A 25,520-nucleotide genomic window follows, 5' to 3' on the forward strand; every position below is an offset into this window, starting at 1 on the left:
AAAGTGGAACACAACTGAACACAAGAAAGAACTTCTTTGCTTTGAGGGTGACAGAGCCCTGGAACAGGCTACCCAGGGAGGTGGTGGAGTCTTCTCTGGAGACATTCAAGACCTACATGGGTGTTTTCCTGTGCAACCTACTGTAGGCAACCTGCTTTAGCAGGGGGGTTGGACTGGATGGTCTCCAGAGGTACCTTCCAACCCCTACAATTCTGTGATTTAGTGTTTTGTTACTCCATGCCAGGGTAATAGGTCCATTAAAACTGCCAGGATTAGTGCAGAACAAATATCCAAGCAGCAGAGAAGTCTGTGGGAGAAACCCGTGTGTATCATGGCAGCTCTGTCAAGAAGGAAGACCTGAATTCATCTGCGTGTGAATGACGATCATTGGGAGCATTTTGCCTCCCCTGTTCGTGCGGTGCAAGATCAGAGTGCTGTAAGCCAGAATGAAATGTAATATTTGTTTTAGCAACCCATCCATCCTTCAGCAGGGATGAGGAGATGAATTCTCCAACTTAATAGGAGCTTTTCATCTGCTGCTCTCAGAGTCCTCCTAATGCTGGGAGCAGATTTGGTCAAAATATTTCTTGGATTTAATTTATGTGATGACTTTTGTTGGTTTTTTTTTTTTTTTCCTCTTGCTTTTGATTCATGAAAGCATGTCTATTCATCAGGGGCACTTAAACTATCTGCAGAGTAAAAGCAGTGTCTGTGCAGGGAGCAGTCTCTGTGTCCTTGGCATTCTGCTGGCGCTCGCTCAGGTGCAAGCGCATGGCAGTGGGAGACGTGCAGCTTGATGCATTTCTTCCCATCAAATGCTGGATGGGATTTCAGTGCAATCATTAGGCAATATTGGCTTGCAAGTCTGTGCCGGGAGAGAAAATCTGAATGATTTCTTGTCTGATGAAAAGGGAGGAGAGGGCTCCAGAATCGGTCAGAAATGCTTTATGGGAGGGCTGTCACTTACACGTGCCATACTGGTACAGTGAGACCTAAGTACACTTTCCAGATCCACGTGTCTTTGCTTGATCATGACTCTTCATTCTTTTATTTACCTATTTAGGTTGCAGATCCTGGGAGCATCCAACTTTCTGCCCATGAACTTTTAGGCTGGTTGTGTTGTGAGCATTTCTTCCCCATATGAGCAATGCTGGGTGGCACCTGGAGCCAACTGAGGCCAGCTCCTCCATCCCAGCCCAGAGCAGGCTCGCAGGCTGTACTTCATCTCAAGCCAAGTGAAAGCTCCTAGTTGGAAGAAGCACGGGAGCAAGGGTTAATCTGAAGGCTGCAGACACCATAGTGCTGGGCAGCAACAGTGCAAAAGCTTTCATTTTCCCTTCTCATGCAGAAATTTGGTGAATGGTTAAATACCCTGCCAGAGCAAGGTAAACTAAGGGCTTTTGCCCAGTAAAACCCTGTCTTTGTATGTCTGCTGTAGCTGCGCTCGGGCTGGGGAAGGAAGCAGTAAAGTTCCTGCAGAGCACTTCACAGCTCACTGAGTGAGCACTGGGCTTGCAGCAAGAGCACTGAGTTAGGTTGAACTGTGCAGAGTTCACTTTTGACAGCTGATGTGAGGACTCATTTTGAACCCAGAGGCTCTGTTACTTTCTCTGGGCCAATTCAAGATAGCACTAGGCTGCTGGGGGGCAGTCACCTTCTCCCTTTAGTATGTGCACCCCGCAAAGGCAAGGTGCAAAGCAAACACCAGGAAGGCCTCTGAGGTTTCCTTTTCCTGGAGCACTCAGCAAATAGGAGTGGAAAAAGATGTGGGGTCTGGGGAGTTTGCTGGCAGAGCTTCTTCCTCTGCATGGAGAGGTGGGGACGGGGACATGTGGCCATCTCCTGTCCTGGGATGCCACTTGGCAGCACCAGGGGCGGCTGCTGGAGGTAATGACGCTCCCCCCTTCCTACCCCAGGTGCCACATGGTGACCGGATGACCCATTAATTCAGTTCCACATCCTTGGATCTGTCTGTGCTGTTGACTTGAGCTGTGGCTTAGAGATTCTTCCCAGCCTGACCAGAGCCATTTCCCCATCGGCTTTGCTGGTTCTCGTGGAAATCAGCTCGCAGTGCCTTGAGCCTGGTGGCTGAAGTCAGCAGCTGCATGAGGTTTGGGGACAGAGATATCACTGTCCTAAAACTGGTGGCATCCTCCTGAGCAGGGGCAGGAAGCTCCTGGAGCCCTGCTGAACTGGCAGCTTGCACTGAGCATCGTAGCCAGGCGTCTTCATGGTGTTTTATGGAGCACAGTCTGTTGTCATCGAAGCCGATGGCAAATTCCGTACTTTTGCAGCCGACGCTAAATGGATCTTTTGAAGGTTGTAATTTCTTGTTTAACCAATGCCAGTTGCAAATACTTTGTGCTGAGGAATAACCCCTTTGCGCCAAATAAAATACAGTGGAAGTCTGTGGCATGTTTTTCAGCATATTGTTAGTTACAGCCCTCCTGACAGAGCACATTCTATGCCGAAGATAAATGCTCGGCAGCCTTTTGCCAATTTATGTCCAAAAGGGCTTTTCTTGGATGTCCCCTTCTCAGTGGAAAATGCTTTTCTGTTTTTCCAGCAAACATTTAATGAGCTGCGTTTACAAGAAAAAGAGGACCTATTGCAGGATCAGACCATTCTGTGTTAGCTCTCTCTGAGCTGGATCCGTAGCTCTTTGGATGCTCTAATCTTTGTTACACTCCACGCAACCAGTCCCATCTCAACATTTTCAGCACGAGGCTGGGACCTGGTAGGGCAGGAGATGGCCTGATCTGTGGCCTTCATCCCAGTGCCTATTTCCAGGAGCTGTATGGAGAGCTGCATGAGGAGGAAGCCATGGACTGATGTGTTTATTCCTGCAACTGGGTGGAGATTGCCCAAGTGAAGTCAAAGGCTCTTGAGATTTCTGGGAGCAGCTGAGCTTTCTTGCCTCGGGGTGGGATGGCTTCAGAAGCCCTCTTGAGGGATGTAGTTGGTGGAGCAGAGTGGGAAGCCCATCCCACTCCTGCTAGTTTGCATCCAGACAATGAGCTGCTGTGTATGTTTACACAATGTGCCCAAGTAGTTTTAATTATGATTGTGATCACAATTGCAATATGACCTATTTCTGGTTTAGTTTGAAGTGACTTCCTTGTTGTCCACACCCCTCTAAGTGCTGTGAATGAAGCGCCAGAATGTGTCCTCAGAGAGCAGGATGTCTAAATGGATGGGGGAGGCAAAGCAAGGGAGGAAGTGGAGGTGCAGTTCCAACACGTGTTTCTCTAGCTCGTTGCAAGGGCCTCCAGTGATGAAGAGATCTGTTTAACGTACTCTAATGATCTTCAAGAACTTAAGTCTGGCTGAAAGTCATTTACTGATTTCAGGAGGGCTCCAGCATGGAACAGAAGCCCTCATCCCATTATCGTTGGCAGGCTGGAAGGGGATGGTCTTCAGCCTGCCCTTAAGTGCCGTGTTGAGTGGGGCCCTGAGGGCATGGAAAACATCGCCTGACTCCCAGTGGTTCTGTTCAATATTTTTTTATTAGTCGAATAACTTTTTTTTTCAGACTTCCATTGCAATTTATATGTGAATTCTGATGTTTTTTGGCTTAAGAATGCTTTCTACTAGACTTATTTTATTTTTACGTTAATTGTTAGCGAAAATAAGCACAGCAAAATAACCAGCAAATGGTTTTGCCAGTGGGTTGATCGAAAAAAAATGTTTTTTCTAGGGGAAAGAATTCTGTTTAAGAATTTCTCAGTAAAAGTAATTGGCGTTGCTGGACATGACTGACATGAGGGAGTATGAAAAAACACTGATGCTAACAGGCCAGGGGACAGGAACTTGTGTCTTTAACACGCTGTATACAAGGATGCAGCCTTGCAAATTTGACTTCACAGCTTTGCCAATGTGTCTAGACAGCCCATCTCCACGGGGGAGAGGGAAGCTTATTTCCTGGACCCACTCCAGCTCTGACTGCTCCAATGAGACACGACCGTGTCCTGCTCTACTTTATCAACGGAGACCACATCTCACTGCATGGGGGTAGTGCTAAGCTTGCTCAGCCAGATTTGCAGATGGCCAATCCAGTGTGCAGTGACCTGGGTCAGCGATGGGATGCAGAGGCTGGAGCAGGAGGTGGGACGCAGTATGGGTGCGTTAACTGTTGTGTTGTGTAAATGGTTGTGTTAATTGTGTGCCCCTTTGGGTGGGCTATCGAGTCTTATTTTGAGTGAGTTATTCCTATTCTAGATAGGCATGAGGCTGGCTGTAGTGTAAGTAAAAAAGTGGACGCAATTAATTATCTAGAATCTTTAAAAGCCCTTAAATCGTGTTAAATTAGGCTAGAAAAGCAGCATTTATCTGCTAGCCCTGCAGCAGGCTGAGAGCAGCAATTCATGGCAGAAATATCCTGTGTTTCCATACAGCTTCCCTAAATCGTCTGATCCTCAAGGTTAGCATATCTGACTTTGCAGCCTGTTGAAGGGCAGCAATAGGCAAAAACCTGCTAATATATTCATCACCTGGAGGCAAAGGTTATTAGTCCATGTTAAGGAACACGGTTTCCAGCACATCACTCATTTGCCCCAATTCACAGGAGCTCTGACAACAATCATTGTGCCTCCTCTGGTGGGAGTTGGGCTTTTCAAACTGCAGTGAACTTTGTGGACAGACAGAGGTTTCCATTTTTCAGCCTTTTGATTTAAAATCTCTAGATGATTGTTTGACTCTGGCAAGGAACCATTCAAAACACATTCCGAAATATTCATCATTCCAGCAGGCTAGGAAACATAAGATGTAGCAATTTATTAGCTAATGTAAAATGCATTCCCTGCCCAGAAGGGGCTGGGGATGGTGGCGGGGCACAGCCTGGTTTCTCTTGGCATGGCACAGAGAGGGGCACGGGGCTCATGGGAGCCCTTGGAGCATCCTCTCTGTGGTCCTGTTCTGCAGAATGCTGCTGTGTCAGATAAGTTACACTCCAAAATGGCCCTAAGTGCTCCAAAGGCTTTGCCTTCTTGAGCAGTGTGGGATATAAAGGCCCTTTATCCCCACCCGAGGAATGCGTTCCCTGTCGGGATGCTCGGAAGAGGCAGGTGGGCTGGATGCTGACAGCCAGGCTCAAGTTCTGTTATTTCTGGACCTCTTATGTCATCGTTTTTCCAGTCATGATCAAGAGGGACCCATAAAATGCATTAGTGGTCAAAATCTGGATTTCTGAGTGGAGCTCTGCAGCGGCTCCGCTCTGATTTGCATGTTACTTGGTGGCCTGATCTGGTCAAAACCCATTTGTTCTTGGATGCTAATGAAAGGGGAGCACAGCCTTTGGGGAGCTGGTTTCTGCATTCTCACCATGCTCTGCACCTTCCTTTCTTGTTGGTGCTCTGGGCTCCACCAGTGGCCCTGGCCACCAGGCGAGGTGAACTGAAGCCTGCTCTGCCATGCAGCTCAGAGGTCTGCATGTCTGGATGACAAACAGATGAAATATCCATTGAGAACAGCTTTTCTGTGCACCACTAGGGCCAGCTGGCGTGCATCCCACAGGTTATTGTCTGCTCGCACGGGTCCTACGTACAAAGCCCACGTCCAAGTGAATTTCCAGACCCGCTGGGGTAGGGCTGTGTGATAATGGCACTGCTCAGCACGGCGGGGTCCCAGCATGCTCGAGTGAAGCTTTGCCCGAGTCAAGCTTTGCTGGTGTGGGTTGCTGGGCCCTGGTAATGTTTGCAGACTCTTGCAACGGCTGGAGCATTTGGAAATGAGTCGTCTGCCCAGAATGCCTGTTAGCTCATTTGTAATCCGTCTATGGTCTGAAAAAAAAAAAAAAAAAAATACCCCCAAAGCAGCTCTTCCCTGCCTTGGCAAAAGCTTTTTTTTTCTTAATCCATGTATCTGCTTTAACTTTCCCCATTAGAAAGTGTCAGTGGTTGAAGTTCATGGGGACTTTTTGCCACTTTTTTTTTTTTTTTTTTTTTTTTTTTTAATATAAGAGAAAATCAGTAATAAGCACTGTTGCCCAGAGTTTGGGTAGGTGCTGGATGGGGGGAGTGGTTTGAGGTGGGCTGCAGGGCCCCATCTTCATGGCTTCTACAGCCACTTGAATGAGTACAAACGCGTGCCGAACCCATGGCCATCAGGAGAAGGAGGACTACTTTCAGGGCTTGGAAGGGTCTTGGAAAAAAAACCCTGGGATGTGCCATCCAGAAAGGCTGGTGCAACCACCCTTGTGCTCCTGGCTCCAGTACATCCCATTAACTGAGAGAGGAAACTCTAGGTAAATCCAGTAGGTGGAAATAATGCCATGTGTCTATAGCTTGTGACCATATGGAGCCTTCTGTGATGGGATGTGTGCAGAAAGCAACTGAATGACCTGGCCCTGCCAGGCTCCGGTGACAGCTTCTTGCCACTGCCTTGGAGGCAGTTGATGATGACCAGGAGGATGTGGACATTGGTGCTGGGCTGCTCCTGCCTGAAGGTCCTGGATGGGTATGTGGTCGGTGTGTAAGAGCAGGTTGGACTTTTAAGAGGAGTGTTCTCTGTAGCTGTGTGTGTGTGGATGTACCCCATGTGCACGCTGACGTTTAAAGAGGCAGAGATACCTGGTTATACATAGATAGGCTTCTGAGCTTCTTCAGAAAGGCCAAGAAAGGGTGCTGGGGAGATGGAAAGACGGATGTTATCTGGAATGAACTAGGACAGGGAGGGGCTTTGGAAATGAGAAAATACCGACGGAGTAGGGCGGAGGTTGGGAAGTTTGATCTTGGCTGCATGAGTGCCGTTTCTAAGTTGAAACATCAGGACACATGGCATGGGAAGGGGAGCTGATGGGAAGAGGATGTGGGCGTTGGAAGCCATACCCTGACCTTGCAAAAGCATGACTTCATATTCAGCCCTGCCCAAGGCACCCATTCCAGCTCTGACCCTAAAATGAGACAGGAGCTATGAAGGTCAAGGTGCCCCAACTCACTGGGGAGGCACAGCCTCTTCAGGGTGCCATGGGTTCCGTGCCTTGGGTATGGCAGTGGGGTTTGGCTGAAGCATCCACGCGATTGCATTTCTGCTCCTCTGTCTCAGGTCCAGTGTGCCTGCGGCATTGGGCTGCCCTAACGAGGGGCTCGGGAGTCCGCAGCCCTGCTGGATCCTATCCCCACCCTGCCTGGTAAACTCACCCTGCTGGATCCCGGCCACAGTCTGGTGGTTTGGTCTCTTTGTCAGTTACAAAGTGCAGTCTCACAGAACATGATTTGCCGCTGGCAGGCTTTTAAACTATGTGTTTGCTTTTGATTATCTTTCTTTTTTTTTTTTTTTTTTTTTTTTTAAATTAATTTTCCAAGGATCAATGTGGTAATGCATATAAAAATTACAATATGTAAAACAAAGTATAAAAGCATACGAGGAATTCCAAACACATAACATACTGTGCCTTGGAGCTTATGAGATCCATACAGTGCTTATTGTATTATGGGAACACTCTGACCCCAAGACCTGGCGGGAAGGCTTGTTAGAGGAGCTGGGCTAAGCCTTGAGCTGTAGGATGCCCAGGAGGAAAACCCTAGCAAATATCAAAGCAGAGCTGTTAGAGCAGAACTCGGGCTTGTCTCTGGGATCTAGGGGGACTCTCAGTGGCTTTGTACCAAATCCTGGAGAAGGATGTATACTTCCTCCCCCGCAAATATTGTTTCCCAGTAATAAGCGCTTAACATCGTGCCTTTCTAGGAAGAATGTCTGGATTCCCATTGGGTCGCAATTGCAATTTTTTTGTTCAACTTCACTGCTGCTACCAAGTCCAGCAAACAGGAGCACTGACATGGGGAGAAGGGACATCTTATGGGCGCACAACTGCAGATGGCACTATCTATGGGCTCTGAGATCCCCTCTGGATGAGAGGCAGAGCACCAGAGCTGAAACTATCCCAAAGAGGAGTGCTGTCTTCCAGCTGGGATTGGGCTTGTAGTGCCCTGGTGAAGGGCTGTGCAGCACCTCAGCAAGTTCCCAGCCTGCAAGCAGAGCTGGGAGTCTGGAGGCACGCAATCCATGCAAGAGCTATTCACAGCTCTGTAATGATATGTAATTGTTTGTATGCGGTCAGCTAGAAATTACCCTGATAAGTTCCACATTGCAGACACTTCGGAGAGGAACTGCTGTCGTCCCTGGGGTAACGCTGGAAATGCACACGCTTTTCTATTTTATATTAAAACTCAATTTTGATGTGAAAAATTCAATATTGCCTTTCTGAAGTCCCACACCCTGTTCACAAAATAGCCATTTTTTTTCTTGTGAAGGAGGTGAACTTGACTAGTTCATGAGATAATCAAACCCGAAGACGTTTTAAAAAATGCAGCATCTGTTTCTTTCTATTATTTTCTTTTTATTCCTCTTCTCATTCCTGTGTTCCTGGTGATCCAAACAAGACAGCTTCACATACTGCAATTTTCTGTGTAACTGAAATAATTTGAGGTCTTGTGTAGGGGTGATGCATCTCGCACCCGTGTCACTGTCCCATGGACATCTATTGGGACACTGGAACTACAAAAGGAGAATTAGCTTTGATTAAACCTTTCCAGCTCTTTTTTTCCCCTTCTTTTTCTTGTGTCGATTCCTGTACACTTGGAATGACAGTATTTTGGATGAATGTAACGAACCGAAAGCAAAGCAGAGCGGATAAAATTGCAAAGCATGCCTGCGAAGGTCTTAAAATTCAACTTCAATCCCAAGCAAAAGATTTTTCCTCTCCCTTCTGTTCTCTATTTTTCTTTCTCCCCTACTACTCCAAGTAAAACCTTCATTTTCTTTTTGGCTTGCGGGATTTTTTTCGACCTTTGAGGAGTTATCAGTTGCTGGGTTTTTAGTTTCTAGCTTTGTTTTCTCCCATGAAATAGATTTGTTTTGGTTTTCTTTAATCCGTATTCAATCTCTGGTGGTAACTTCTTGTTTTTCAGGCAATGATTACAGCGTGATTCCTTTTTTTTTCCTGGAATCCTTCCTTGGTTTACAGTTTATATAACCGTTATGACAGATCTGCCCTGCTTTACTGTAAGTGATTTGCGGCTGGACATCTCAGTCTCTTGTTTAATGAGACCCAATTGTTGACTTTCAGTTCAGATCTGATACATGCTCTCTAACCTCTGCTTCAAGACTTCATAGAACCGGTCAAAACTTTTCAAAACTGCCCACGCAATGTAAACCCCATCTGGAAATTTGTTTTTATTCCGACCTGGAATGAAAGCAAGTATGTACAGGCATTCCTACAAACTGGAAATCCAAAATTTGTCGCGGTTGCACGTACTGTTGGAAAAAATACTGCTCTTGTAAGTTACATGTAGGCATTCAGTTCGGAGCTCTGGTTTGGTTTATAGTTTGTTATATTTTCAATGTGACATCCCAACAGACCCATCTGATGATACTCCAGTGACTGTCCCTGACATGAAGACAGCGGTTCTGCCCTGTTGCACGGGGAGACGTGATGAGTGAGGAGGAAAGGATAGGACACTGTGTTATTTGGGAGCAGTTAGAAGTGCTCTGGAGCGTCCTAGAAGTGCGCTTGGATTTTTAAGTAGTGCATGAATGTAGAGCTCGTACAGGAAAAACACGTATATGGAAACAGGAAACAAAATCCCCCCAGTGCAGTGTGAAACACTGGGATTTGGAAATGAACTTCTCAGAATATCCAGCACTGGTTCCGGAGCAGAGGAGCGTGCATCTCGTTCTCCTCAGGGGCCTCACTTGCGAGAAGCAGGGCTTTGAAAAACGCTGTTTGTAATATTTCTGATTAAAAGAATGTTGATGAAAGGCTCCTGACCCATCTCAAGAACTTTAGAGCTTGTTTCCTCTTCTTTCTGTTTCTGCTGACTCCAGGCATTGGTGCTGTCAACATAATTTAGGGGTACCATTTGTCAGGGCTCCTTCCTGATAAGGAAAAGCAATACTTAAAGGTCTTTTCCAACTTGAGCAATTCTATGTTTCTGTGACTGGTGTAAAATAAAATAAAATAAAATACTCTGTCAACATGTCAAAGGCTGCCTTAAATGCTGTGAGCAAGGTGACATTTGCAGACCCGTGGGGTTTAGTGCCTGCATTCCCTCCTTAGCAGTTTTTAGTTGTCCTATGGCATATCAACGCGACAAGGAGTTCAAGCAGGGCTGATTGTCAGCCCAGCTCTGGGCTCACACGGCTGTTCTGCAGTTTTTTTTTTCTCCTGCCCACATCGCTTGGATCCAGCTGTGCTGCGCTGTTCCAGATGTGCAGCAAAGGGAGACCTCAAAGCTGCAGCCCACTGTGCAGGCTGAGCTCTGCCGCTCGGTGCCGGGACAATGACTCACGTCCCTGCCTGATGCCAGCCAGGGCTGGAGGTGATCTGGCCCTGAGTCACTGTGGTAATGCCGGCATCCTTCCGCCGCTCAGCCCAGCGGTTAGGAGGTGAGCTGTGAATCACCACTGTCTCGCTTTGCTCCGGGAGGAAACCAGGCAAGTGGTGTTAACGTGTTTGGCAGGAGGGTTTTTTGTTCCCCAGCCTTGTACAGCCTTTGGCTTGCTTAATTCTTGTCCCTCAGGGCGCTGTGCTCACGTTTCCTTGTATGGAAGCATCACGCAGGATCTGAGCAATGGCCAGGCAGCCCCAAGAGCCTTCCACTGGGTGTCTTCTGGGCTGGAGAGGATCTTGAAAAGCCTGGTGGACTCCCAGGAAGTTCCCAAGGCTTTCAGAGATTTGTTCATCTGGTCTGCATACACAGGGTTAAGATCCAAAAGGAGAATTGAATGGGGAGCTCAGAAGGAAGAACAATGTCCATGTTGACATTGACTTCGATAGCAGCTGAACTTGAAGTATTTGTGCCATTTGAAGAGGTGATCGTGCCCCAAGGTTGGTTCTCTGTTTGCTGAGTTGCATGGTGCACAGCTGTGCCAGTGCTCACCTGTGGAGCTTCTTTGGATGAGCGCTCTGGGGTGGAAGTTGCAGGGCTTCCTTTTCCCTGCTGTGTGCAGACCCTACAAGTGGAAATATGCACAATGCTCTGCACGAGCACCAGTTTGATTCTATCCCTCTGCTTCCCAGTTTCTCTTTCCACATCTGGAGATGTGATGAACTGCGTAGAATCATAGAAACATAGAATGCCTTTGGTCAGAAGGGACCTCAGAGTCCCCCCAGACCCTCCCCCCTCTATTCCCCCACTGTGGGCTGGCTGCTCCCCAGCTCAGGCTGCCCAGGACCCATCCATGGTCTTGGGCACCCATAGCTCTGGACAGCAGTGCCAGCACCTCACTGCCCTCTGAATGAAACATTTCTCCAACATCTAGTCTAAATCTCCTCTCTTTTAGTTTAAAGCCATTTCCCTTGTCCACCACTGTCAGACAATGTAAAGTCAATCCCCTTCCTGCTTGTAAGCTCCCTTCAAGTTCTGGAAGGCTGTAATGAGGTCTCTCTGGAGCTTTCTCAGGATTCCTACATGTATTTATTTTCTTTGCACATCCCATTGCAAGTCCCCTCCTGGCTCATCTCCAAACGCTTCCTCTCAGATACTAGAGAGCTGTGGTGTATTTCTGCACCCAGGAATCCCCAGGCTGAAGAGGAGCCTGGTGGGGATTGTCAGGTTGCTGGAGGGGGGATGGAAGGGCTGTAAACCCGCAGGAATTTGGAAGAGCTCCTTTAATTTAAGAGGAATGTCCTCTTGTTCCCAAATGGATAGGCGCTGTTCCAAAGGCGTTCAGGTGCGGTAACTGTAACCAGATGTGAACTGTAACCAGGCTGTGAAAAGCAGCACAAACAGGTGGTGAGGACAATAGCTGTGGACTTTAATTTCCTTGTCAGCATCTCTCTGTGCCTTACGTACCCTCTCGAGAATGGGAAGATGAGGGGAGCTGTCACATTTCTGTATGGCAAAAGGAATGATGTTTGGTGGGTTATTCTGCAACCGCATAGCGTGATTTAAGCCCTTGGACACTGAGTGGTGGCACTGTCATCTGGGCCCAGGTGCATATTAATTAACATCAAGTGTAATTCACTTATGTGTTTTGTAGGTACAATAATTGATGTATTTTAACACGTGTTCATCCAGATATTGGCTGTGGTCCTCCCAGATTTAGCTACTGTTCTCCTACATGAGACAACAGGACCTCTCCACCACTGCCCACGCAATGTGCTTGGCAGCATAGAAAGCCATGCTGGTTTTGGTGGGGCCCATCACATGTTGAGTCTTGAAATGTGGGGACTGGGGCACTTAAAGATGGACAAGTGCAAGGCAAAGGGCCTATGAGCATACAAGTAAAACTGGCTTTTGTATTTGTTTCTTGTTTAGCCCTGACACCTCTTTGTTAACATCTCCCCAACTCTGCTCAAGCCAGTGTCTCTTATCTGGGTGCAAGTGCAGTTCTTGTTTAAGCCAAACAGAGTGGCTTACAGAGAGTGGCACTGCCTTGGCTATAGTCAGTCCCAGGGTAGTAGCTGGCTCCTTACTTTTCCTTACATAGAGATGAGTATGCTGTGTCCCAGTCAGAGCAGGCATGGGATTTGTACTTACCCTGAGAGATCTATTTCATTTCTCTAAGGGCATTCCTTGGGAATTAGAAGCCCAGAGAGGAGCAGTTTGTGATTTTTCATATTCAGAAAAGTCTCTGGTGTTGTCAGAATGGGGCAGGGAGGCGAACTGGGTCTGTGGGCATGTGTAGATTCTCCATTTACGATAAATGTCTTCTGGAAGGAGTGCTCTCAGGGAAGCTGGGGTAAAGAGCAGCATGTGAAGTCTGTGCATATAAAGATGCATACAAATCAGATGAGGGCAAGAGAGTGGAGGAGGAGAATCTTTCTCCAAAGTAAGACAGGAATTGATGTCAGACCTTCCTGAAGCAGCTGATCCCCAAGGGCAACCTCTGAGCATGCCTAGGTGGCAAATCAAAGGATGTTTTGGAGATGGCAAAACAGTGAAGATGATGGCATGCTGGAACTATTGTCCACTCTGGTACTTCTTAACATTCAGATCACAACTTTGCTATGGACTCTGAAACTTCTAGCCTTTCATATCTCCAATTGTCTCTCCTAGATGATCAGCTGAATTCAGAAGAGAAGAAGAAAAGAAAGCAGAGAAGGAACAGGACTACCTTCAACAGCAGCCAGCTCCAGGCACTAGAGAGGGTCTTTGAGAGGACACACTACCCTGATGCTTTTGTACGGGAAGACCTTGCACGCAGAGTCAACCTCACTGAAGCCAGAGTTCAGGTAATTCTCACAGCCTGTATGTAGGCATACCTCACCTAGCTGGCATCATCGGGCCATTCAGTATGGCAGTGTATATCACTGAAGTCCACATGGGACAGTAAGGTCACCAAACTCTTGGGTTATCTCATGTGTCAGTTCCAAGGATGCCATGTCTTGAGGAAGGCTGCCAGGCCTGATCTGCCTCCGTACTTGCCACCTACTCATGCAGATGTATTCATAGAGCCTTTTGAAGGTTAGGATGCTGAATGTGCTGTGCTCAGGTTGCTGATGTCAATTTGAGCTGCTCAGCATTTAGCTTGCAAGCCTGCATCTCCTGAAGGTGAAAGCGCATTGGGGAACATGATGGGTTGTACAGCACAGAACAGGGGCCATGATGAGTCAATCTATTACACAAGAGCTCTGCCAGAGCGGACTTACAGATTGTCTTGCGTTAGAGTTTCCAGTGATAGAGAACTTGCTTTTGCAGGGTCCCATCTTGCCCAGCAGGGCTGGGGTGCTGTGGTGAAGGAGCGAGCACCGCAGCAGTGCTGGTTGTGATGGGTGGTTGGTCTGTGTGCTTCCCATCCCAGGTGTGGTTCCAGAACCGGAGAGCCAAGTTTCGCCGGAATGAGAGGGCCATGCTGGCCAGCAAGAATGCTTCTCTGCTCAAATCCTACTCAGGGGACGTGACCGCCGTGGAGCAGCCCATAGTACCTCGCCCAGCTCCAAGACCCACCGACTATCTCTCCTGGGGTACCGCTTCTCCTTACAGGTGAGTCAGTAACCCCTCTGGGGCTGCCCAGTTGCTGGCATGATTCAGAGCAGCCTGAACATGGCCATTAAGTGCATTTGTTTTCAATAGCTCTAACGGGCTGTTTATGATCAGGTAGGAGTACATGGAAGCAGAAGGGGTAACACTCACTTCTCTGGTGCATCTAATTTGAAGCAAGGAGGAAATATTTCCATGGGGCGCATAGCCAGGAGAAGTTATGGCAGAGCATTTAGGGAGACTGAGTCACCATGCAGTGACCAGGAGAAGGATTTTTGTGGCTGTCCCATGGCAGTAGGTAGTGGGAACTCATCCCAGGCATATTGCTCCCAACCCTCCCCAGAGTTGTCAGCATGGAGTGGTTGCTCTCTAGTAGCTAGAGCACAAGCACGTATCTGAATGAGCTGTACTGCTGTACTGTGGTTTGCCTGCAGTCAGGACCCGGTATTTTTGGGTGGCAGACTGGGGTTCAACGTCCATCTCCCATGGCTAGCATTGCTTAAGGAGTGGTGGTAAAGAAATGCATATGTGTCAGCCCTGATCTGCTCAATGGAACTGGGATGTCCACACACATCACAGGTCTCCCTGTTCTCTTCTGTCCTCTCCACAACCTGATGGGAACTGTGGATGCAAGATCCACTGGATATGTTGGTTTGTGGGGAGCCAGCTGACTTGCAGGCAAGTAAAAATGAGGTTGGTGGGTGTTTTTTAGGATAGTGACCTCATTGTTGGTCAAGTTCTTGTAGCCCTTGGCTGAATTTCTTTCTGTTCACCTGGCTTTGTCACAGCCAGCTTCCCACTGGCTTGTAGGAGTTACACTGAACCCAGGTCCTTTCTTCCTTAGCCGCCTTGACCTCCTTTGTGCACCCCAAACATTGTTTGCACAGTGAGGTCTGGAAACATTTTGCTTCCTTGATAGTTTGTTGTTTCTGTGCCATGGGGTCACCCTTGCCCACCCAGTAGCTCCAGAAGAACAAATCTTAGGTTCATCCACTGCAGAAACTGCAAAAGATGCTTCTGATTCAGTTGGTCTTAGAAATGGTCCTTATCCTCTGGATTTTATTTGAGGACTACTGACTGGCAAATCCCCCATTAGAGGTTAAGGCTTTTCCTCTGTGAGGCATTGCATCCTAGGGAGGAGTTTGGGTGGTGAGCTTAGGGGAGAGAAGCACAAGTCCTTCCCCACCCTGCTAAGTCTGCTCTGGTCACAGCACCAGATCTCTGCTGAACACTTGTGGCTCATTTCTACCTCTCACACTTTTAAAAATAGATCGTCCCTCCCAAGATGTTGTTTACACGAGGGGCTTCATAACGGCTTCTAGGAGAAGACCCTGCAAAGGTAACTTCAGGGGCACATGGGGAAGGGCTGTCAGGGGCTGTTCTGGGCAAGGGAAAGCCCAGCACATCAGGGGTTTGCAAACAAGTAGAGCAAGGGAGAAGGGAGAGTCTTGGGAAATTTTTTTTCCCCCAGAGGTGAGGTCCAGACCTGGCAGTGCCTTTCCATGGTGAGAAGACGACTCTTTCCCAATGTCTTGACTTCTTCCTCTCGTTTATAGCCAAAGCATTTCAGCCAAAGGCATTTGCAGCTTGCGGCCATTCCCACTAACACACCAAACTAGGACAGGCTGTCTTCTCCCACTGCCCCTGCAGTGGGGTGGGTGGCATTGGCAGAGGAACAGAGCAGTTTGTTTCCCCAGCATGAGGTGGTCGTGACCCTTTAGACACTTTCTGCTCCCCCGCTTTCTAATTCTGCCGGGCATCACTTGAGTCATATTCATTTTAACGGGCACCTGGGCCAGGCTGTCAGAGCTTCATAAAAGCTTTGAACTCGGTAGGGTTATTAAAATATCGGACATTTGGTGAAAAAACAGCCGTGCAGAGTGTTTGCATGGCCCTCTGCCCCCTCCCCACCTCTTTGGGCTGCCCCAGCAGCCTCTGATTCACAGCTGTTTCAAGATAGGACTGAGAGCTGCGTGGCCGGTGCTGTTTTTACTGTTAGATCTGGGACAAGTTTTCAATCAGTGTGTTTATTCTCCAAATACATTCTGCTACAGGTCAACCAAAGCTATTTGCAGATCTGCGTTGCATAGATAGCCAAGTAGATACTATTATTTTTTGAAGCTGAAATGTTTTGGTTAGACATATTTTAGCGTACGTTCCTAAGAAAACAAGACTAGCAGTCGTGCTGTCAGCCTGCACTTCCCACTCCAACAACCTTTGACTCTGTGGTCCATTGAAAACTGTATTTGAAAGGAGGATTTTGGGACTCAGAAACATGATGTTCCTCCGTGTTTCATGAAAATAGGCAGCTGAGGAGAGGACAAAGCCTGGCTTCTGCATCTGGACTGAGCAATGGGGGGACTTCAGGGTGATATCAACCTTTAGACCTTGGAGAGTCTCTAGAACAACTGCTCAAAGCAGAGCGGTGTTAAGAGAAGCCTTTGCGTGTGCTGCTCCTGATGGAGTAACTTGCTAAAGGAGAGTGTTTCTGTGAATTTTTGCTTTGGCAGGGTTTTCATGGGCCAGCAGCAATTTCCCCCAGGCCTTTGGGGAGCAGGAGGCTCCTCGAAGTTGTAGGCAGGACTTGGGCAGCAGCTACATACGGTTTTTGGACGCCAAAAAAAATAATAATAATCTTGTGGGAGAGGGAGGAGAGGAGGAAACCTGAGTCTCAATAAGGGAGATAGTGGAGCAGTCATAAATACAGCCAAATTTATGAATGTCAGCAAAAGAATGGGGACGGTTTTCACCCGAGGCTGAAAATTCCTCTTTTATTTAAACTGGAGCATCCTTCTGCCTCTCCTCATTTCTTCCAGCACTAAGCTAAGGGAAGATGTACCTGTGGGAAAGGCTGCTCTGTGCCTACCAGCTCTCCATACATCTTAGGAAGCCCCAAGCAGCATAGGCCTCCACTTACTGCTGCTGCAGTACAGGGCAGAGGATGGTCAGCAGTTCAGAGGTGGACATGGGGAAGGAGCTGATGGAAGTTCATGGAAGAACTAGAGCATCCCTGAGCCCCAGGGCTATGTGGGGACTCAGCAGCTCACCCCGCAGTTCCTGCCCTCAGGGCTGCTGGAGGGGCTGACATTTCTTGGGTTGTTCTAGAGGAATATAGGAACAAAAGGTGTGCTTTAATACGTGTATTTCAGTGTCTTACCTCCATGTTGGAAACTCTGGAAGTGTCTTCAGTGTTTTCTGTCCTGCAAGAGGTTTTGTGCTGTTCAAAAGTTGTAAGCAGTTGTATATCCATGGCCCTCAGTATCATTTCCATGGGTGTGAGCTGTTCTGTTTCCATGCAGATGTAGCATTCCTCCCTGAAGTTCTTTTCCCTGCTTATAAAATGAGAAATATCACCTAAGGTGTGACCTTCCAATAGCACTGATCTGGATCTCCTGGCAGTTGGAGAATTCAGGCAGTGCTGAATTGGGTTTAAACTGCTGGGAGGTCTGCCCCATGGTGTCTGAGGCTGTGCCAGTGCATTGGGATGAGCATGCAGCCACAGCTTGCATCTGTGTATGCAGCAAACCTCATGGACCTCTGGGAAGCTTTGCTGTTGCAAAAATTCTTCCAGTCATGGAAGTTGGTGCTGGAAAGAAAGGAGGTGTGGGGATCAGCATCCCTGGAGGTGTTCAAGAACCGTGGAGATGTGGCACTGAGGGAGTCCATGGGCATGATGGAATGGGTTAATGGTTGGTCTAAATGATCTCAGAGGACCTTCAAGATTCTATGATTCCATGGTTCTATGGGTAGAGGAGAATATTTCCCAGACATGAGCTACCCAGGAAGGTGATTTGGTAGGCTGAGCACCACCAACACCACTTGGAGTTTCCTCCTAAATGCACTGACCATATTAAATTGGCATCTCTGGTTCACTTGGTGTTTATTTGTGGACCCTCATAAAGAAATGCACCACATCAGATAGTTTGGTGGCTTTTAGGATGGGTTCTTTTTGCAGAATCCTGGGATGCATGAGTTAAAGAAGTTTTCTAGTGGCCTGGAAAGCAGACTTGCAAATTTTTTGTAGGATAAGAAAGGACTCTGACATCTTTGTTCAGCCTCTGCTGCCAAAAGTACTGTTTTTCACGAACAAATACGTGATTTGAAAGCAGCAAAAATGTGTTTTTGTTTTGTTTTGTTTTCCTCTCAGCCTTTAAGGCTTGTTCTATAGGATCAGCTGAAGTTTTGAGGGGAAAAAAATGTGGAATTTTGCCTTCCAAGATTCTGCAACCTACAGGCATCACAACTGTTGAAATGGGTTTTTCCCGGAGCGCTTCTTTGAAGTAACATGTGTTTCAGAAGTGACGTGTTTTCTCAAGCAGTAAAAACAAAACTTGGTCTCATCAAAAGGACATTGCTTCCAGTGGGAATAGTTTTAAGGACAATGGTCTAGTTGGCAGGCCGGGCACCCTGACCTCATTGCAAATCTCTTGGGTTAGTGAATAGGAAGTGGAAAATTTCCTCTTGCCTTGAACAGCTCTGGCCTTGGCTGTCCCTCAGCAAGTGGGCTGCAGCGCAGAGATTTCCAAGGGTGTTCTGTGAAGGGCTGTGACAATCCCATGCTCATGTAAGAATCGAATCCCACAGGGATGGAAACCCCAGGGTTTAACCTCAGTAATGCAGAATTGTGCCGCAGTGCAGGGACCTCGCTGTGACCCAATGTTTCTCTCTTTCTCCCCCACCCTGCAGTGCCATGGCCACCTACTCCACCACGTGTACCAACGCCAGCCCGGCGCAGGGCATGAATATGGCCAACAGTATTGCCAACCTGAGACTGAAGGCAAAAGAATATAGTTTACAGAGGAATCAAGTGCCCACAGTCAATTAATGACTGGAGGCAGCTGCTTCGCAGAAGGAGAAAATACGACAACACCCGTCCTGCTTTGCAACTTCTGTGCTGAAATAAAAAATATATATATATTAAAAAATATTAAAAAAAGAAAAAAGGAAAAAAAAAAAAGCCAACCCCAACCCAGAACTGAATATTGGGACCAAAGCGGGAGCAAACTGAACCGCTCGAGTGACAAGGTTCCTCCTTCCTTGTGGGATAATGCCACCATTTTTTTTCTTGTTATTGTCAGGTTTATTGCTTCTGCTCAATATACTATGAGCTTCTTCAGTTAAGGACAGTCTCACCCTTGTTGTTTTCCATTTTTGTATGGGACTGCAAAAAGAAACCTTCGCTGATCTCAGCCCGCGGCTGCTTCCCACCCAACACCGCGCTGAGGTGCAAAGCTTGCTCCCCCACCCCAGCTCACCCTAGAAGAAGAAATTGTTTGGTCACTGCTTTCCGTTGTATCCACCTGACCTTCCGTCCCCTCCCACATCCCTTGTTCCACAGAGGCAATGCCGTTGATGTTGACTGCAAGAAGCCCATTGGCGCGATGGGCTGGGAGCATCCTTGCCAGGTTGCCTGGACCACGACACAAGGAAGATCTCTGTGGGCTTCACACACGTTGTCAGCGCCTCGAAAAGCCAAAGAAGAGAGAAAAGCCAATGTGTGTTTGTGAGTGGGGGGAGGATGGAGAAGGGTTTGCTCTGTAGTGCCAAGAATAGGACTGTTAGGACACTCCTTTCCATGCCTTACGGCTTGTGCCACAGGGAGAGGCGTTGTCCAGATGCATTTGTTTTATATATACTGTATATATTTATATATATAAGATATACATGCAAGCTTGGTTGGTGTTTTTTATTAAACGAAATAAAATCCATTGAAAATGCTTGGGATGTTTGTGCTGCATCCAGGTTCCTGGAGCCGTGCGTTGAGATTCCAGCCACAACATCTCTCACCCTTGTCAGAGCCCTTCCCCACAGCCTCCTGCAGCACTCACAGTGGCTCTCCTCCTCCCATGGGAAACCCCACAGCAGTGGGGCAGGAGGGAAGCCACAATTCTATGCAGATTTTTCTCTTGGGTATTTGCATCCTGATGGAATAAGATGAGGATCTTGTCATCTAACTGACTAGGTAGGTTCGTGTGACTGGGAATACACAGGGACATCCCGGTGGAAAGTTTCCACCAATCCCTCAGAGGATGGGTAATGTCTCAGCAGGGAGAACACACAGACCTATCATTACCACCTGCCCTATAGCCTTCACCACTCTCCTTTACTCTTCCCACCTGCCCTCCCTCATCTGAAGAGCCAACTTTATTTCCTTCTCTCCTTGAAAAGCAGAGGAGATGCAACCCAAAAGGTGTGTCTTCCATGCAAGCAAAGATCTTAGGATCTTTTGTGTTGCTTGTTGTGCCTGCCTCTTGGAAACCTTGGGTGAGGAAGGGGCTTAATTATGGCAAATAGTGCTTCTCTAAGAGACATGTCCCATGCTATCCCTGGAGTTGCCCTACTGAATTCAGCAGAGCTTATCTGTGGTCCACACAGGGATGTGGGGAGGAGAATGAAGCTCGGCCATGAGGGATACTCCTTAGGTCTCCATCTTGGTGTTTGCTGCCTTGGGCATGTGCAGATGTCTGCCACAGGGGTTTGGTAGTCTAAAATAGCACGTTACAGGAAATGAGAAATAAATCTCTTTAAAGTGAAGGTGAAATTTATACTGGCTGAGTATGAACGGAAGTCCAGACAAGGTATTTGAGCTACGCTGGAAACAAAGCCCTAAATCCAAACTGGTGTAAGTTGTGCTGGTGATTGCATGTGTGATTGCTTGTGGACTTTTTTTTCTTCCTTTTTGACAAAAGAAGAAATGCACGTGTGATCAGGACTTAAAGCTATACAGAACAGAACACAAAGCAAAGAAAGCAAGACTGAACAGGGATTTTAAGAAATCCCTGATGTTCTGTTTTGATCCTTTTTTTTTTTTTTTTTGGCCTTTCCTTCTATAGTGCAGAGGAGCTAGCATTTCTAAACCAAACTATTTCTATCACAAGTATGCAGTTCCATCTCCTGCGACCAGGTTACGCTATTGGAAATCTCAGCCTTCATTTAGAAACTCACTCTTGGTTCCTGTGCCTACACAAACAGAGCCATGATTGAAAACTCTGTCCTGCAACATCAGAAGGAAAAGGGACTGGTGCAACAGGCAGCTCCTCAGCTGTCTGCCCAGTGCCTGGCTCACCCCCTCCTTGCCTTTCTGCCCTCTGCTGCACCCCACCAGTGTTACTCATTCCTGGACAGAGAAACACATCTCAAGGCCCATGCTAGGATGTTTACACAAAGGGGTTCGCATAATATCAGTAGTGCTTTGTTCACATATATCTGCTAAACGAGTGCAGCTGGATCAATGGGCAGGTTTTGTTTGTACTCAGTCGCCAATGGCCTCAGCCAACATGCAGTGTCATCTGTCAAGCCAAATGTTACCATTGTGTACATTTTATCTGTATGTTACTGAACTGTGTAAATAGATTTGCAAATTCAGAGCCTTGTCCTGAAGGCATGGAGTGCTGTGGGGTTTTAGGAGGCGTTTGGTTGCAGCTCCAAGGACGTTGCCATGGTTACCCCTATTATTGCCACATTTTAGTACGGTTCAGGGGAAAAAATGATCTTGAGTCACACTTGCCTGTTCTGTACAAGCACTGATTTCTCAGCCTTACCCCCTTCCCGACACAGGAACAGGCACCGATTCTCTGTGAATGGGATTTGCAGTCATGGCATGGATGATGGATGAAGCTGGGGGGGTTTGACACATGATGCCATGGGAGGGACTCCCAGATGGAAGCGGATCCTGTAAATTATCTCTGGCTTTGTGATGTAAAATGTACAGTGTTTGCACTAGAATAGAAATGATTTTCAATAAAATGTGGGGGAAAAGCTCCCCAGTCCCCATCAGCTGCCCCACGTGTGACGTGTTACTGCCCTGAGGTCCCACAGCGTGGGCTGGCGACGGAAAGATCCCTGAGTGTGGTGAGGCTAAAGCTTAGGCATTGTTATGGGGGGGCTGGGGGGCTGGCAAGGAGGGTGGGAAGTAAGGAAACCAGAAGAGGAAAAGTGCTTGGTCTCACTACCTGGGTGGGGGACAAAATGGGATCACCTCAATAGGGAAGAGGCTTCACTGACAAACAAAGGAGGGGCACAGAGCCTAATGAGGGCTAATTAGTGGAGTCAGCTGTTAAAATAGGAGTGGGCAGGTGCTAAGGAGGAGCTTTTTTCTTCGTGGGGAAAGGTATCAGGCTTGGTTGGAGTTGGTGAGTTGTGTTTTAGGGATACAGCAGTTGTTGGGGGGATTCCTGAGTGTGTGTTGGCTACCTTCCTGCTTCCCTGTGATGGACTCCTAACTACTGAATTAAGGTAACTGGGCTGAAAGTTTGGAGTGATTGATGTCTGGGAACCCTCTAAAGAGGGCAGGTACCTGCTGAGCATCTGCAGTTAACCTGCCTTGAGCTAAGCTGCTCCTTGATACTGAAATGATAACATCAGCTCCTAGCACATGATTGTCTGGTTATCAAAAGAAGCAGAGTTGCAAATGACGTAGCTTCCAAACCAGCCACAGGGCTGGAGTTGTTTGAGCTCCTCAGCAAGATGTGGGACCCTGCTTTCGGGAGAAACACCAGCAGAGCTCAGCTCAACATGACCTCTCATTGGGATCCCAGTACATCCACCCCTCATGGCCTCGTCACAGAGTGTTGGGCTGACCTTCATCTGACATGAGACGCTTGGCTAGAGGTGAGGCCCATGGACTGAGGCACCCCTTAGTGAGAATCTAGGCTGTTGCTTTACTCAGTGCTACTGGGTGTGTGGAAATGCTTGAAACATCAACCTGATGGAGGAAAGCTGAGTGACTGTAGAGCTTTGCTCTTACAGGAAGTCACTAGATAAATGTGCTCAATAGGTTTCTGGCTGCAGCTGTTGGTCCAGGAGGTTTTCACCCCAAAATGCACCATGTGCAATAGAGGTGGACAGAAAGGCTGGTTCTATCTGCCCGAAATGCAACCAGATTAGAAGTAGGTGAGTTTTCAGTGCACAGGCAGTCAAACCATGTTGCTGACATTGCTCCTCAGCACCGCTGGGCTTCGGGGTGGCTTTTGGGCAGGATGGGCTGGGAGCAGCTCCTTGGGGGACAGAGTTCTCCTGGGACACATCAGGCCCTTATCTTTGGAGTGAGTGCAGCTCTCCAGGCTGGCAGCACATCCATCACCACGTCTGAGGGCTGTATCTAATGCTGACTGAAAAATTGAGTTTCTTTTCCTGTGGTAGTGTCCAAGATTTCACATTTTTGACTTCTTCCCAAATCAGGCCGAGGAGTGGAAATCTCTAAAAATACTGTAATGAAAATGCAAGTATGCACAGGCATGGCCGGGGCACTGACACAATAGATTTTCCAGCCGTACTGAAATGGAACACACTGAGCCTTTGAAAAATAAACTCCCAGGAAAGCTGCTATGTGTCTGCCACAGCCACACGTCACCATGGCTCAAGTGAGACATCTGAGCAGGATGTTTTGTGTCCCGAACTTGGCAGGATGAAGGCTCTTTTCTTCAGCATCTCTCAAGCAGACAGTTGTAGGTATCTCCTTCACGAGCCCTGCAGTCAGCGTGGCTGGATGGTTCTTCATGTCTACCTAATGGCACATGGACGTTTTGTGGTGAGGTGGGGTTTGACTTCTTTTCCCAGGTAATAGCAATAGGATGAGGATGGCTTTAAGTTGTGCCAGGGGAGGTTCAGGTTGGATATTAGAAAACATCTCTTCTCAAAAAGAGTGGTGGTGGATTGGCACAGGCTTCCCAGGGAGGCGGTGGTGGTATCACTGTCCCTGGAGGTGCTCAAGAACCATGGGAATGTGACATTGAGGGACGCAATCAGTGGGCAATATTGTTGGTAAGTGGATGGTTGGACCTGATGATCTTTTCCAATCTTTATGATTCTGTGATTGCAGGCTCAGAGGACAACCAGGTTCCCACTTCATCCTCATAACCCAGTTTGTAAAGGGCCATGAAGGTCTCATGCTGCCATCCCAGCTAAGACATGGCAGAGATGAAGAAGAATGTGTTGGGTTAGGATGTCGAGGACCACATTGGTAGTCAAACTGGTGCACTTACTGGGCGTTTTGTTCCTCAAGATGAGGTTTTGGATCTAACACAAATGGCCAAGAAGGATTTCAGAGGTAAGCAGCAGTAATCCACCCAGGTTCATGACTTGCTGAAGGTGCTTGGCATGTGGCACATCCCTCACACCAACAGATCCACCTCAGGCTTAGCCAAGGAGAGCTCACTCACCCAGTGTGTCAGCCTCAAATTATAGATAATAATAATAATAATCTGTCTTTAATTTCCCCTCTCTCCTCTTGGTGATGAATGGCTTGCAGCGAGGAGAAGCAGCTGTTGACGGGGAGCAGGGTGGCTTCTCTGGGGTTTATTGTTTTAATCATGGCCTGAGTGAAAGTGACAGCCTGAAGATGAAATATCTGCTGAAAGGAAATCATAACTCTGGGTGACTCCACTTTGCTCTGTGACAGGGGAGTGTGTATTTTTGTTGGACATGGTGGATAGTGATCTCAGTGGAGCTTTTGCTGGAACCCTCCTGCTGCCTTAATGCTGTTGGGTTTGTGGCATCCCCAGCGCTGCATGGGAGCTTTTAGACCTACCTGGAGCCTTGTGTTGAAGCTGACCTCGGCAGGCCTGGTTTCTGGGGAGATACGAAGACGTGAAATCACAATGCTGAATGGGGCTTTGTAACCACAAAGGAGACAAGGTGGAAAAGGCAGTGAGCATGAGGTCTGCTCATCAGGAAAGAGAAGGACCTTCCCGTTGAGGATAAAGGATGCCAAAAGAGGAGGAAAGACTGTTAAGCTGTAAATGAATAAGCAGCAGGAATACAACATATCAAGGGGACAGCCACTACACATCTGGCACATGGAAATTCTGCACGCCCCATTGCCTGGCCCCAGTGGGTTAAATGGTGCACGTGGCTGCAAAGTGTTTGAGCTGGCGCATCTCTAAGCACCATAAACATGGGGGAGAACAGTTTCTAAAATAGCATCTTTCATGTTCATGAAAAAATGTTCTCATGTGCTCTGCTGGCTGAGACCACTGTTACGAAACAAAATGCTTCCCATCAGCAGTCATAAGGGCTTGAGCCTCAGCTAGGGTGCTGCTTGATACAAAAAGAGCAGTTAACGAGAGCAGAACAAGACCAGAATAGAAAAGTCAGCAAAGTTGTTATTTTCCTAATTAAAAAAACGCATCCTAAACCTCTAACTGTGCCAGAACACTCACACTCCTTCTGTTGGATAGGAGCCCTGGCAGCACTTTCGTGCAGATCTCAACCTCCAGCCCCCACGTGGGGACAGGAGTGACACACAGGGGACAATCACAGATGTCTCCATGCAGCTATGTGTGTCCCCACCTGCACAGCCCCACAGGCTGCATGCCTGAGGATGGCTCATTCTGCAGATTTTCTCTTCGAAGGCGGCATTGCTGCATGCGTGTAAGTCGATTTCATCACATGTGTTGAGTTTATTGAAGCAAACAGAGAGAAGCGTGGGCTGTACAGGAGCAGGAAGGTTCCTGTGCCCAAAATCGTTTGGGAAATGCGTGTTGCATGTGCTGTACACATGCAACTGATATTTGTTTGCTCTGTGCTAATGCACGCAGCTATATTCTTGAGATACAGCTGTAGGTGTAGGGGCTGAAAAGGACCCCTGGAGATCACTAA

General features: G+C 47.7%; 1 protein-coding gene and 1 long non-coding RNA gene across 5 annotated transcripts in view; both read left to right on the forward strand.

Annotated features, from left to right (window-relative positions):
* The window catches only part of PRRX1 (paired related homeobox 1), a 32,351-nt gene extending 12,711 nt beyond the window's left edge, over positions 1-19,640 (forward strand). Inside the window, exons 2-5 of one of the 3 annotated variants that reach the window (XM_042874097.1) lie at positions 12,999-13,174; positions 13,744-13,925; positions 15,193-15,261; positions 18,609-18,690. In XM_042874097.1, coding sequence (XP_042730031.1) covers positions 12,999-13,174; positions 13,744-13,925; positions 15,193-15,244 — 410 coding nt within the window. In that variant the 3' untranslated portion in view covers positions 15,245-15,261; positions 18,609-18,690. Of the gene's footprint in view, positions 1-12,998; positions 13,175-13,743; positions 13,926-15,192; positions 15,262-18,608 lie in introns of all 3 variants that reach the window. The other 2 variants (XM_042874095.1, XM_042874096.1) reach the window with 2 other exon arrangements.
* A 2,484-nt stretch (positions 19,641-22,124) lies between these two features.
* LOC122181550 lies at positions 22,125-25,200 on the forward strand. 2 transcript variants are annotated; one of them, XR_006179471.1, is made up of 3 exons: positions 22,125-22,157; positions 23,743-23,970; positions 24,322-25,200. It is a non-coding gene; the product is annotated as an uncharacterized LOC122181550 (long non-coding RNA). The 2 variants fall into 2 exon arrangements; XR_006179472.1 differs by lacking the exon at positions 22,125-22,157 and adding an exon at positions 23,406-23,480.
* Positions 25,201-25,520: the final 320 nt, after the last annotated feature.

The sequence above is a fragment of the Lagopus leucura genome, unplaced genomic scaffold, assembly GCF_019238085.1.
Source record: "Lagopus leucura isolate 7727_CA_CO unplaced genomic scaffold, USGS_WTPT01 Super-Scaffold_100009, whole genome shotgun sequence".
Lineage (NCBI taxonomy): Eukaryota > Metazoa > Chordata > Aves > Galliformes > Phasianidae > Lagopus > Lagopus leucura.